Raw genomic sequence first — 14,173 nt, 5'->3', positions numbered from 1 at the left:
GAGCTGAAGCTTACAAGCAGTAATTTTTTTTGCATCATTCAAAGTCCTTTGCAAGGCCAGGAGAATGCTTGTGGGAACACCCAGCAGCAGCCTCACCCCCTGTGTTAGACCTGCTCCTGAAGAAGTCTTTGCTAGAAATAGAATAGAATAGAATTAACCAGGTTGGAAAAGACCTCAGGGGTCATCAAGTCCAACCTATCACCCAGCACCATCTGATCAACTAAACCATGGCACCAAGTGCCTCAGCCAGGCTCCTCTTAAACACCTGGTTGCCCAGGGAGGCCATGGATGTCTCCTACCTGGAGGTGTTCAAAGCCTTGAGCAACCTGGGCTGGTGGGAGGTGTCTCTGCCCATGGCAGAGGGGTTGGAACTGGCTGATCTCAAAGGTCCCTTCCAACCCAAACCATCCTAGGATCCTGTGCTTCCTTAGAATAGAATAGAATTAACCAGGTTGGAAGAGACCTCAAAGATCATCAAGTCCAACTTCTCACCCAACACCATCTGATCAACTCAACCATGGCACCAAGTGCCTCATCCAGGCTCTTCCTAAACACCTCCAGGGATGGGGACTCCACCACCTCCCTGGGCAGCACATTCCCATGGCCAATCTCTCTTGCTGGGAAGAACTTGTTCCTAGCATCCAGCCTGAACCTCCTCTGGCACAGCTTCAGACTGTGTCCTCTTGTTCTGGTTGCCTGGGAGAAGAGACCAATCCCCACCTGGCTCCAAGCTCCCTTCAGGGAGTTGGAGAGAGCAAGAAGGTCTCCCCTGAGCCTCCTCTTCTGCAGGCTAAGCAATCCCAGCTCCCTCAGCCTCTCCTCCCAGGGTTGTGCTCCAGACCCCTCCCCAGCTTTGTTGCCCTTCTCTGGACACCTTCAAGTCTCTCAATGTCCTTCTTGAACTGAGGAGCCCAGAACTGGACACAGGACTCCAGGTGTGGCCTAACCAGCGCTGAGCACAGGGGCAGAATGACTTCCCTGCTCCTGCTTGGCCACACTGTTCCCTGGCTGGGGCTGGGTGCAAGCACAAAAGAGAGAGCTCCAAAGCCTGTCTGCAGACATCCAGGGTTGAGGAGTGGCCTTTTGTGTGGTGGAGGAAGAAGTCAGGCGAGGAGAGGCTGACTCGTAGCTGTGTAGCTTCGAGTGTGTTTCATCTTCTTGTTGTTGGGAATGTTGCACAATTAGATGTGGATTCTCCTCAGCTATGAAAGCCACCCTCATTTTCTGTCTGAAGGGAATGCAGGGCTTGGTGGTTGCTTCTGCTGGCAGTGGTTGAGCTCCTGTGCCCATTATGCCTGGCTGTTGTTTGAACACCTCGCCGTGGTCAGGGACAAAGCACAAAGCGACTTGCAGATGATTTTCTTCTTCTTCTTCTTGTGGTTCCAGGAACAGGCTGGAGCATCTTTCCAGGTGAATGGAATGGGGAGGGATAATTACACCATGTTGGGGTGGTTGGGTGTTGTTTTTTTCCTCCCCCCCTTATTACAGTAAGGCCTTGTAGTGATTCTCTGCCCAAGGAATTGCTGCTGTTCAAAGGGTCTGGCTGCTGGTTTATGTAGAGGCCAAGTCTGGAAGAGGGCTTGGATATTAACCTCTGCTTTGTAATGAAGTAGTGAAGTCATCATAGGGCACTTGGAGTATTGTGTCCAGCTCTGGGACTCCCCACCCCAACACAAGAAAGATTGGAATGGGCTGCCCAGGGAGGTGGTGGAGGTGCTCAAGAGGGGATTGGATGTGGCACTTGGAGCCATGGTTTAGTCAGGAGGTCTGTGGTGACAGGTTGGACTTGGTGATCTTTGAGGTCTCTTCCAACCTTGGTGATTCTGTGTGTGTGACATGGAACTGCTGGAGTGGATCCAGAGGAGGCCACAAAGATGATCATAGCTCTGCTATGGGAACAGGCTGAACATTGGGGCTGTTCAGCCTGGAGAAGAGAAGGTTCCATGGAGACCTTAGAGCAGCCTTCCAGTACCTGAAGTGGGTTACAGGAGAGCTGGGGAGAGACTTTGGACAAGGGCTTGGAGTGACAGGATGAGGGGCAATGGATTGAAGCTTGAGGAGGGCAGATTTAGATTGGAGACTGGGAGTAAGTTCTTTTCAGTGAGGGTTGGGAGGCACTGGAACAGGTTGATGCCACCTCCTTGGAGACATTCAAGATGAGACTTGATGTGGCCCTGGGCAGCCTGATCCAGTTGGAGGCATCCCTGCTGACTGGGAGGCTTGGACAAGATGTCCTTTGAGTGCCTCTTCCCACCCTATGCAATCTGTGAGCTCTGCTGCAGGGACTTTCAACCTTTATCCTCCAGAGCCTTGCTGGAGCTTCAAGGGTGCAAACTCCTCCATCCCTCTGCTGTGGGAAATTGGATGCTGCACTGTCTGACTTGTAGCAGAGAGATGCCATGGGGGGGATGCTGCTTGCAGCAGGCCACAAGCATGACTTCCCTCAGGAGTGCTGCTGCTGCTGTGTTGCAGCCAGGCTTTAATGGAATCAGTCATTCACATTAAATTAAACCATCTCACATGGAGGCCCATCCACTGGCATTTAATTAGCTTCATTGAGAAGTCAGGGATCCAAATGGCTTGTGCTTGGGATAACCTGGAAGGCTCCCTGTGTTAGAGCCATCTTAGCAGTGCCCAGATAAACAAGAGGCAGCATTTGTGAGCAAGCTAATTGCTTAATGCAACCTGGGATCTCATTTGGTGTTAAATGAGGGCTGGGTAGGGAAATGATCTCTAAGGCAAGGATTCTGAAAGCAGAGGGAATGGTGCCTGGTCTCTGGTTTTTTTTGCTTAACAAGACAAAGAAAGCTTCATAGAGGTGCTTTGAAAATTAAATCATGGCATCCTAGCATGGTTTGGGTTGGAAGAGACCTTAAGGATCATCTAGTTCCAGCCCCCTGCCATAGGCAGGGATGCTTCCTACTGGACCAGGTTGCTCAAGGCCTCTTCCAACCTGGCTTTGAAGCTTGCAGCTTCTCTGAGCAACCTGTTCCAGTGCCTGACAACCCTCATGGGGAAGAATTTCATCCTGATGTCAATCCAGCTTCTTGCAGTTTGAAGCCATTACCCCACTTCAGAGCCAGGTTGGATGGGACCTTGAGCAACCTGGTCTAGTAGGAGGTATCCCTGCCCATGGCAGGGGGATGGAACTAGATGATCTTAGAGATCCCTTCTAGTCCAAAGCATTCTGGGATTCTATGCTTCCTTATCCAAAGCAGCCATAGCATGAAGTCCTGCTGTGAGGACAGGGCTGAGAGTTGGGGCTGTTCAGCCTGGAGAAGAGAAGGCTCCAGGGAGCCCTTAGAGCAGCCTTCCAGTGTATGAAGGGGGCCTACAAGAAAGCTGGGGAGGGGGATTTTACAAGGGCTTGCAGTGACAGAATGAGGGGGATTCAGACTGGAGGTGAGGAAGAAATTCTTTCCAGTGAGGGCTGTGAGACACTGGAACAGGATGCCCAGGGAGGTCATGGATGTCTCCTCCCTGGAGGTGTTCAAAGCCTTGAGCAACCTGGGCTGGTGGGAGGTGTCTCTGCCCATGGCAGAGGGGGTGGAACTGGCTGATCTCAAAGGTCCCTTCCAACCCAAACCATCTTAGGATCCTGTGCTTCCATAGAATAGAATAGAATTAACCAGGTTGGAAGAGACCTTTGAGATGATCAAGTCCAACCTCTCACCCAGCACCATCTGATCAACTCAACCATGGCACCAAGTGCCTCAGCCAGGCTCTTCCTAAACACCTCCAGGGATGGGGACTCCACCACCTCCCTGGGCAGCACATTCCCATGCCCAATCTCTCTTGCTGGGAAGAACTTCTTCCTAGCATCCAGCCTGAACCTCCCCTGGCACAGCTTCAGACTGTGTCCTCTTGTTCTGGGGCTGGGTGCCTGCCTGGGAGAAGAGACCAACCCCGACCTGGCTCCAAGCTCCCTTCAGGGAGTTGCAGAGAGCAAGAAGGTCTCCCCTGAGCCTCCTCTTCTGCAGGCTAAGCAACCCCAGCTCCCTCAGCCTCTCCTCCCAGGGCTGTGCCCCAGACCCCTCCCCAGCTTTCTTGCCCTTCTCTGGACACCTTCAGGTCTCTCAATGTCCTTCTTAAACTGAGCTCCTCAATGGAGCTCAATTTGAGCTTTTGTTGATGGAGGTGAGTTAAACCATCCCAGGAGCCCAGAACTGGACACAGGACTCCAGGTGTGGCCTGAGCAGTGCTGAGCACAGGGCACAAGGACTTCCCTGCTCTTGCTGGCCACACTCTTCCTGCTGCAAGCCAGGATGCCCTTGGCCTTCTTGGCCCCCTGGGCACACTGCTGGCTCCTGTTCAGCCTACCATCGACCAGCACCCTCCAGGTCCCTTTCTGCCTGGCCGTTCTCCAGCCTGTAGCCTTCTCTCAATCCACCTCAGCCTGCTCCTCCCCAGCAGCAGGCCCTGCCCAGGTGTGATGGCTCTGCCCCTGCAGGGCTGGGGCTGCTTCGCCGTGGGCAGGGCAGCTTTGCAGATCTGAGGAGCCGTTAAGTGCCTTGGCGTGAAACCAGCCCTGTGACAGAGGGCAGAGTTCTAAGCTGTAATGGTGAGAGCTATTATCTAGGTGTTGGAGAAGGGATTAGTGGGCATGTTCCTGCAGCCCCACGGTGCCAGGGGGGGGTGTGTGTGTGTGAGTGAGGAGGGTGACTCAGGCGGCGTGACTCAGGCGGCTCTCGGCCGCCGCACGTTCAGCCTTGCATCTCCTGCCAGCTTCGCCCTCTCGGAGTTCCTGTAAACAACCTCTGGGCGTCAAAGGCATCCCACCAAGCTGCCACAAAGGAGCAGCAGCAGCACCCAAAAGGTGTCTCCAACCCTCCCAGGCGGAGCTGGACGTGTCATTGCTTGGTGCTGCCTGGCAGCGGGCGTTTGCTGCGAGCTCCTCGCCGGCGTGGGACGTCTGAGGATGCATCCTCACGGCCCAGGGGTGAGCGAGGCTGGGCGCATCTCCTGCCAAAGAATGGGACAGGGGTGACTTAGCATGCAAGAAAAACCAGTAGTGGGACAAGGAACCAAGGGGTACAAGCTTTGGGCAAGCAGGAAGTTCCACCTCAAGGTGAGGGAGACCTCGTTTGGTGGGAGGGTGCTGGAGGAGGCTGCCCGGAGTGGTTGTGGAGTCTCCTTCGCTGCAGGCTTTCAGGACCCCTCTAGATGTGTGACCTGCCCTAGGTGATCCTGGACCAACCCCCACCTGGCTCCAACCTCCCTGCAGGGAGTTGGAGAGAGCAAGAAGGTCTCCCCTGAGCCTCCTCTGCTCCAGGCTAAGCAACCCCAGCTCCCTCAGCCTCTCCTCCCAGGGCTGTGCTCCAGACCCCTCCCCAGCTTTGTTGCCCTTCTCTGGACACCTTCCAGCAGCTCAACCTCTTTCCTAACCTGAGGAGCCCAGAACTGGACACAGGACTCCAGGGGTGGCCTCAGCAGTGCTGAGCACAGGGCACAAGGACTTCCCTGCTCCTGCTGGCCACACTCTTCCTGCTGCAGGCCAGGATGCCCTTGGCCTTCTTGGCCCCCTGGGCACACTGCTGGCTCCTGTTCAGCTGCTGTCAATCAGCACCCCCAGGTCCCTCTCTGCCTGGCTGCTCTCAGCCACTCTGCCCCCAGCCTGCAGCACTGCCTGGGGTTGCTGTGGCCAAAGTGCAGCCCCTGGCACTTGGCCTTGTTAAGGTCCCTTCCAACCCAGCCCTCTCTATGATTCTACAAAGGTTGGACCAGATGATCCTCGAGGTGCCTTCCAGCCTGGCATTCAGTGATTCCAGGTGGCTCAGCTTCATTTCATGAACGTTGAGGCTTGGAGGAGCTTTTGACAGGCATTATCCAGTTCCTGAGAGTCCTCCACAGGCTTTCCTAGGTGCAGGAGATGATGTCAGGATCTGTGAGCTGGTAGCTTACTCTCAGTTTCAAAGGAAACACAAGAGTTTGTGCTGTGACTCAGCTTTACAAGAACACAGCTTTAAGCAATGTTAATCCTGGCTGAGTGCTCTGGGTTGTGTTTGTCTAATATCCTTGCAATGTGGCTGGAGCCTTTCAAGAGAGCCAGCAGCCTTTGTTCTCCTCTAAGCTATGTCAGCCCCTGACTGCAGAAGCAGCTTGGGGCCCGGAGCTGCAGTGACTGAAGGCAGCTGGAATGCAGTGCGTCACATCTGGGGGAAAGGCAAAGGAGATCCCATCAGCTTCAAGAATTCAGACAAGCCCTTCACTTGAGGGGTGGGGAGCTGGTGCTTGGATCCAAAGCACCCTTGGAAGGGGAGGTTGTGCAGCCTCTTTCTCTAGAGATCATAGAATCAATAAGGTTGGCAAAGAGCTCAGAGCTCAGCAAGTCCAAGCTGGCACCCAGCACCTCCTGACAGCTAAACCATGGCTCCAAGTGCCACATCCAAGCCCCTCTTGAACACCTCCAGGGATGGGGACTCCACCACCTCCCTGGGCAGCACATCCCAATGGCAAATTAGGCTTTCTGGCAAGAACTTTCTCCTCACCTCCAGCCTAAACCTCCCCTGGCACAGCTTGAGACTGTGGCCTTTTGTTCTGGTTGCCTGAGAGAAGAGACCAACCCCCACCTGGCTCCAACCTCCCTGCAGGGAGTTGGAGAGAGCAAGAAGGTCTCCCCTGAGCCTCCTCTTCTCCAGGCTAAGCAACCCCAGCTCCCTCAGCCTCTCCTCCCAGGGCTGTGCTCCAGACCCCTCCCCAGCTCTGTTGCCCTTCTCTGGACACCTTCCAGCAGCTCAACCTCTTTCCTAACCTGAGGAGCCCAGAGCTGGACACAGGACTCCAGGTGTGGCCTAAGCAGTGCTGAGCACAGGGCACAAGGACTTCCCTGCTCCTGCTGGCCACACTCTTCCTGCTGCAGGCCAGGATGTTCAAAACCTGCCTGTGTGACCTGCCCTAGGTGGCCCTGCTTTGCAGGGGGATGGTTTGCACTCAATCATCTCTGGAGGTCCCTTCCGACCCTCAGCATTCTATGAATAGATGAAAAGAGCTTGGGGAGATTTGAAATTCATATTGCTGGGTGGTTTTAGTAAGAAATGACTGCAAATACATTAAGAAACCCTGAGGTGCCTTAGGATGCCAACTTTTGCTTTTCTGGGTCAGGAAAAAGCTGGAATTCCTTTTTTTTTTTTCCTGGATGCAGCTGGAAAGCATTGGAATGGCTGCAGCTGAGCCAGGGAGGAAGTGTCTTGGAGAGCAGCAGGAGCAGCTGGGGAGTTAATATCCTGCAGCATGAATGTGAAGCTGGTTTTTCATTCCCTGTTTTTTTAACACATCCAAGTGCCAGGGGCTGCACTTTGGCCACAACAACCCCAGGCAGTGCTACAGGCTGGGGGCAGAGTGGCTGAGAGCAGCCAGGCAGAGGGGGACCTGGGGGTGCTGATTGACAGCAGCTGAACAGGAGCCAGCAGTGTGCCCAGGGGGCCAAGAAGGCCAAGGGCATCCTGGCCTGCAGCAGGAAGAGTGTGGCCAGCAGGAGCAGGGAAGTCCTTGTGCCCTGTGCTCAGCACTGCTCAGGCCACACCTGGAGTCCTGGGTCCAGTTCTGGGCTCCTCAGGTTAGGAAAGAGGTTGAGCTGCTGGAAGGTGTCCAGAGAAGGGCAACAGAGCTGGGGAGGGGTCTGGAGCACAGCCCTGGGGGGAGAGGCTGAGGGAGCTGGGGTTGCTTAGCCTGGAGCAGAGGAGGCTCAGGGGAGACCTTCTTGCTCTCTCCAACTCCCTGAAGGGAGGTTGGAGCCAGGTGGGGGTTGGTCTCTTCTGCCAGGCAGGCACCCAGCCCCAGAACAAGAGGACACAGTCTGAAGCTGTGCCAGGGGAGGTTCAGGCTGGAGGTTAGGGAGAAATTCTTCCCAGCAAGAGAGATTGGCCATGGGAATGTGCTGCCCAGGGAGGTGGTGGAGTCCCCATCCCTGGAGGTGTTCAAAAAAGGCTTGGCTGAGGCACTTGGTGCCATGGTTGAGTTGATCAGAGGGTGTTGGGTGATAGGTTGGACTGGATTATCTCTGAGGTCTTTTGCAATCTGGTCCATTCCATTCCATTCATAGAATGGTTTGGAAGGGATCTTAAAGACCCTCCAGTTCCAACCCCCCCTGCCATGGGCAAAAGCCACCTCCCACTAGAGCAGGTTGCTGAAGGCCTTTTGGGTATTGCAGTCCTCATCATCCCTGCTGCCACTTCTGCTGTGGTTATGCAGCTGAGGAATGACCTCTTCCCTCAGCTCTGTGCTGTGGTGGTGGTTACCCAGGTGGTGTTTCCCTCCTCCTTGACATGAGGGGCAGCAAGACTGGTGAAGGATCTGGGGAAGAGGTCTGGTGAGGTGCAGCTGAGGGAACTGGGGCTGTTTAGTCTGGAGAAGAGGAGGTTCAAGGGAGACCTTCTGGCTTTCTGAAAGGAGGCTGGAGCCAGGTGGGGGTTGGGCTTTTCTTCCCAGCATCAGGTGATAGAATGAGAGGAAATGGCCTCAAATTGTGCCGGGAGAGGCTGAGCTTGGACATGAGGAGCAATTCCTTTGCTGCAGGAGTGGTCAGGCACTGGAACAGGCTGCTCAGGGAGGTGGGGGAGCCCCACATCCCTGGAGCTGTTCAAGCAATGCGTGGCCATGGCAGCTTGGGCCATGGTTTAGTGGCCACAGGGGTGTTGGGTTGGTGCTTGGACTCAGTGACCCTAGAGAGCTTTTCCAGCAGTTCTGTGACTCTGTGAAGGGAGCATCCAGGCTTTGGTCCTGCACACAGAGGTGGCCTCACTGGTTCTGCTTGCAAAGCAGCAGAGGGCAGCTGGGGTTAGGACTTGGGGAAGACTTTAAGCCTTCAGTGCTTACTGAAGGGGAAGGTATTGATTACTGGGAGAATAATTTAGAGTCTGTTGAATATTCAAGATGCCAGAGCCATGGGTTAGCATCTTGCCAGTGATGCTGAGCCCTTACTGAGTCAGTGTAGCAGCAGGGCTGCCAAGGTCCCTTTCCAAGGCTGGAGGATGAGGGCATGAATGAGCCATCTGCCTATTGTCTCACTGCCTTGGAAGTTTAAATGGAGCATTAATCCCCTGCTCCATTGTCATCCTCCACCTTCCCATCCCTCTCCTCACTACACATAGCCTCTGGGGGTTTAAATAGGAGAAAGTTAAGGTTTAAATGTGAGAAGAGAAAGTAAGATTGGCATTTTGAGCTGGTAAAAGGAGGTTAATCAGCTTGGGGGAGGGTGGGAGAAATCTGCTGTGAGGCTGAGAAGAGGATATCAATGGTGAGCAGGACCCTTGTTGTCTGTCCAGGGTCCTCCTGGTTAGGTGTGAGCTTCTTGGGTCAAAAGTACCTGGTTGTTTTATTGTTCCTACCATGGAGATGCCATTCAACAAATCCAAGTGCCAGGTGCTGCACTTTGGCCACAACAGCCCCAGGCAGAGCTACAGGCTGGGGGCAGAGTGGCTGAGAGCAGCCAGGCAGAGAGGGACCTGGGGTTGCTGAGTGACAGCTGCCTAAACATGAGCCAGCAGTGTGCCCAGGGGGCCAAGAAGGCCAAGGGCATCCTGGCCTGCAGCAGGAAGAGTGTGGCCAGCAGGAGCAGGGAAGTTCTTGTGCCCTGTGCTCAGCACTGCTGAGGCCACACCTGGAGTCCTGTGTCCAGTTCTGGGCTCCTCAGGTTAAGAAGGACATTGAGAGACTTGAAGGTGTCCAGAGAAGGGCAAGAAAGCTGGGGAGGGGTCTGGAGCACAGCCCTGGGAGGAGAGGCTGAGGGAGCTGGGGTTGCTTAGCCTGGAGAAGAGGAGGCTCAGGGGAGACCTTCTTGCTCTCTACAACTCCCTGAAAGGAGGTTGGAGCCAGGTGGGGGTTGGGCTCTTCTCCCAGGCAGGCATCCAGCCCCAGAACAAGGGGACACAGTCTCAGGCTGTGCCAAGGGAGGTTGAGACTGGAGGTGAGGAGAAAGTTCTTCACTGACAGAGTTGTTAGCCATTGGGATGTGCTGCCCAAGGAGGTGGTGGAGTCCCCATCTCTGGAGGTGTTCAAGAGGGGATTGGATGTGGCACTTGGTGCCATGGTTTAGTCAGGAGGTCTGTGGTGACAGGTTGGACTTGATGATCTTTGAGGTCTCTTCCAACCTTGGTGATTCTGTGATACTGTGAGAGGAACACAGAAATGCTGAGGAGGCTGTGGGGGTGTGTGTGTGAGTGAGACAGGAGCCATCCTCTTCCTTTCCTGGCTTTGACAGAAGGGAATTGGGGGCTGCAGATGTCCTGTGCTCTGCACACAAAAAAAACCCTGGCAGAAAGCAAAGAAATTGGAACTGTTGGAATTTCTGCAGGGTGAAGGAGGAAGGGTTAGACTGAGCAGACTTTGGAGATGTGTCATTTTGGCAGCTGCCCAGAGTGGCTGAAGTGCTGGAGGGGAGGGGGAAGGATTCTCGAGTCCTTGCTGCTGGCTTTTTGGCATAGGCAGCAAAAACACTCAGCTGCCTCTTCCAACAGCAGCAGCAACAGAAATCCATCCCTTCCTCAGTTCTTTCTTTGCAGAAGGGGGAGGCAAAGCTCCAGCAGGGCACCCTTGGAATCAAATAGAATAGAATAGACCAGGTTGGAAGAGACCTTCAAGATCATCACGTCCAACCTATCAACCAATCCAACACCACCTAAACAACTAACCCATGGCACCAAGCAGCCCATCAAGTCTCTTCCTGAACACCTCCAGGGATGGGGACTCCACCACCTCCCTGAGCAGCACATTCCAATGGGCAATCACTCTCTCTGTATAGAGCTTCTTCCTAACATCCAGACTAAACCTCCCCTGGTGCAGCCTGGGACTGTGTCCTCTTGTTCTGGGGCTGGGTGCCTGGGAGAGGAGACCAACCCCCAGCTGGCTGCAACCTCCCTTCAGGGAGTTGGAGAGACCAAGAAGGTCTCCCTTGAGCCTCCTCTTCTGCAGGCTAAGCAACCCCAGCTCCCTCAGCCTCTCCTCCCAGGGCTGTGCTCCAGACCCCTCCCCAGCTTTCTTGCCCTTCTCTGGACACCTTCAAGTCTCTCAATGTCCTTCTTAACCTGAGGAGCCCAGAACTGGACACAGGACTCAAGGTGTGGCCTAACCAATGCAGTGTACAGGGGGAGAATCACCTCCCTGCTCCTGCTGGCCACACTCTTCCTGCTGCAGGCCAGGATGCCCTTGGCCTTCTTGGCCCCCTGGGCACACTGCAGGCTCATGTTCAGCCTACCATCCACCACTACCCCCAGGTCTCTCTCTGCCTGGCTGCTCTCAGCCACTCTGCCCCCAGCCTGTAGCGCTGCCTGGGGTTGCTGTGGCCAACGTGCAGCCCCTGGCACTTGGATGTGTTCAGTCTCCTGCCTGAACACAAGGCAGCATTTCTCCTTTCAACAGTTCAAACCCTGGAGATGCAGCATATCAATTTTTGCACTGTCTGCTTGACTTCCATCCATCTGCTGGGACCTGAGCAGGGTGGGAGGGAGGGAGGGAGGGAGGTGGTGGAGCAATTCAAGCCATGCAACCCTCCTCCTTGTAACAGAAGGAGAGCATCTTCCAGACTGCAAGGGTAATTGATTGCCTGAATTCATTTCACCTTGGTGTTTTTGACTCCTGACATGAAAAAATCCCCACACTGGAGCTGCTATTTTTAGAGGAAGGAAATGTAATTGGTGGTGGGGAAAAAAAAAATAACCACCCCCAGCTAGGGGATGGAAATGAAAGCTGAAAACACTTGATGGCAAATACAAATGTCAGCCTAAATATTTGCAGCCTGCTTGGGCTGTGTTGCTTGTAAATACAGAAAGGGCACAGCCAACCTGCCTGCATAAATCAGACCTGGTGAGTCCCCACGCTTCCCTTGGATGTTCTTGCAGCACAAGAGCAGGGAAAACAGGCAGCTGCAGCCAGAGCATCCTCCTGGCACTGCTCTCTCCTCAGAGCTGCTGTTGCATTAAGATGTAACCCATTGGGGTACCTCTGAAGGCAGCAGACTGCAAGAGCTGCCTCTGTTGCTGCTGAAATGTCCCTGGCTTCCACCTCAGCTGGTGGGACTCCTAGTATCAGTCAGGGTTGGAAGGGACCATAAGGATCATCTAGTTCCAACCCCCCTGCCATGGGCAGGGACAACCCACACTAGATCAGGCTGGGCTTAAACACCTGCTGGTGGGACTCCATGTGCACTTGGAGTGCAGAGGTGTATGGAGTAGCACAGTGACCACCCAGGCATCCAATCTGCTGCCTCCAGGGGAGCAAAGAAGCCTGGAATATGAGAGATTGATGGAATGGTTTGGGTTGGAAAAGCTCTCCAAGGTCATCCAACCATCAGCCCAACCCCACCATGGCCACCAAACCATGTCCCCAAGTGCCATGGCCACACATTGCTTGAGCACCTCCAGGCATGGTGACTCCACCACCTCCCTGGGCAGCCTGTTCCAATGCCTGATCACTCTTGCAGCAAAGAAATTGTTCCTCATGTGCAACCTAAACCTCCTCTGGCACAATTTCAGGCCATTTCCTGTCCTCCTATCATTTGTTCCTTGGGAGCAGAGACCAACCCCACCTGGCTCCAGCCTCCTTTCAGGGAGCTGTTGAAAGCCAGAAGGTCTCCCTTGAACCTCCTCTTCTCCAGGCTCAACATCCCCAGTTCCCTCAGCTGCTCCTCACCAGAACTCTTCTCCAGGTCCTTCCCCATCTTCATTGCCCTTCTCTGGACCTGCTCCAGCCTCTCAATGTCCTTGCTGGAGTGAGGGGCTCAAAACTGAGCCTGGTGTGGCCTCACCACTGCCCAGTACAGGGGGACAATCACTTCCCTGTCCTTGCAGTGAAGGGCATGCAGCTTACTGAGGGTTTGACTGTAGAAGGCACACCAATGTAGGAATATATTGGGCTGAACAGGTGAGTATTTGGATTTGCCTTCAGCTGATTCTTTTTGCACTGAAAATTCTCCCCCTACACACTTTATTTGCAACCAAACATTGCAGAGGAGAAGGTCTCATTGGAAGTGGGTTTAGCTTTGTGGTGGTTTAGGCTCTTGCAGACTTACTGCTTGGAGGGTGTACAAGTGAGGGGGGACCATCTGCTTTGCATTTCAGAGAGCTGTCAGCATCCTCCAGCTAGCAGAAGACTTGTGATTTGAGGGGGGGAAATGTACTTTTCTGTAGTTAACCCTTTCCCTGCCAATCTTCTCTTTCAGATGGGAAGAGGAACTGACAAGGAGAATGAGTCTGGAGTCGATGGTAGAAACCTTGAGAGAGGTAAGCCCTGAAGAGTGTGTTCTGAGAGGTTCAGCTTTGCTCTGCACCTTTTGTTCTGCTTTTAATTGTGTCTGCCCAGGTGGCCAAGAAGGCCACCAGCAGCCTGGCTTGGATCAGCAGTAGTGGGATCAGCAGGACCCCCTGGTAGAGGCCACACCTTGAGTCCTGGGTTCAGGTTTGGGCCCTTCTCTAGAAGAAGGACATTGAGGGGCTGGAGTAGGTCCAGGGAAGGGCAACAAAGCTGGGGAAGGAGCTGGAGAACAGGGCTGGGGGTTTTGAGCCTGGAGGAAAGGAGGCTGAGGAGAGACCTTCTGTTCTGGCTCTCTATAGCTAGCTGAAATGAGACTAGACTAGACCAGACCAGACCAGGTTGGAAGAGACCTTCGAGATCATAGTGTCCAACCTATCACCCAACACCATCTGATCAACTAAACCATGGCACCAAGCACCCCATCCAGTCTCTTCCTTGGAGTGAGGTGGGGATTGGTCTCTTCTCCCCAGGGACAAGTGACAGGACAACAGGAAATGGCTTCAGGTTGCACCAAGAGAGGTTTAGGTTGGACATGAGAAGAAACTTCTTCACTGAAAGGGTTTTCAAGCCCTGGTGCAGGCTGCCCAGGGAGGTGGTTGAATCCCCACCCCTGGAGGTTTGTGAGAGCCACAGAGCTGTGGTGCTGAGGGCCATGGTTTAGCCCCAGCCTTGGCAGAGTTAGAGAATGGTTGGACTGGATGCTCCCAAAGGTCTTTTCCAAGCCAAATGATTCACTCATTCTAACTATTTGAAGCTGTTTCACTCATCATCTCCTAGGCAGAGCAGCTGCCTGGGTTGCCCTGTGCTGGAGAGCAGTGCTCCTGCTCAGAAGCTGAAGCAGGAAGGTGCTGAGGTTTCTGGCAGTGACATGTGGAGGTGGTGACCTGCCCTGTCAGCCCTGCTCAGGTGCAGTGCTGCAGCCTCCCCT

At 54.2% G+C, this 14,173-nt stretch overlaps 1 protein-coding gene across 1 annotated transcript in view; it reads left to right on the top strand.

Annotated features, from left to right (window-relative positions):
* Positions 1–14,173, top strand: part of IFFO2 (intermediate filament family orphan 2) — a 62,556-nt gene that overhangs the window by 30,836 nt on the left and 17,547 nt on the right. The window contains exon 2 of the mRNA XM_054175755.1: positions 13,154–13,214. Coding sequence (XP_054031730.1) covers positions 13,154–13,214 — 61 coding nt within the window. The remainder of the gene's footprint in view (positions 1–13,153; positions 13,215–14,173) is intronic.

The sequence above is a fragment of the Dryobates pubescens genome, chromosome 33 (assembly GCF_014839835.1).
Source record: "Dryobates pubescens isolate bDryPub1 chromosome 33, bDryPub1.pri, whole genome shotgun sequence".
Classification (NCBI taxonomy): domain Eukaryota; kingdom Metazoa; phylum Chordata; class Aves; order Piciformes; family Picidae; genus Dryobates; species Dryobates pubescens.
The sequence above is the reverse complement of the archived record's forward strand: the minus strand, read 5'-3'. Positions and strand labels throughout refer to the sequence as shown.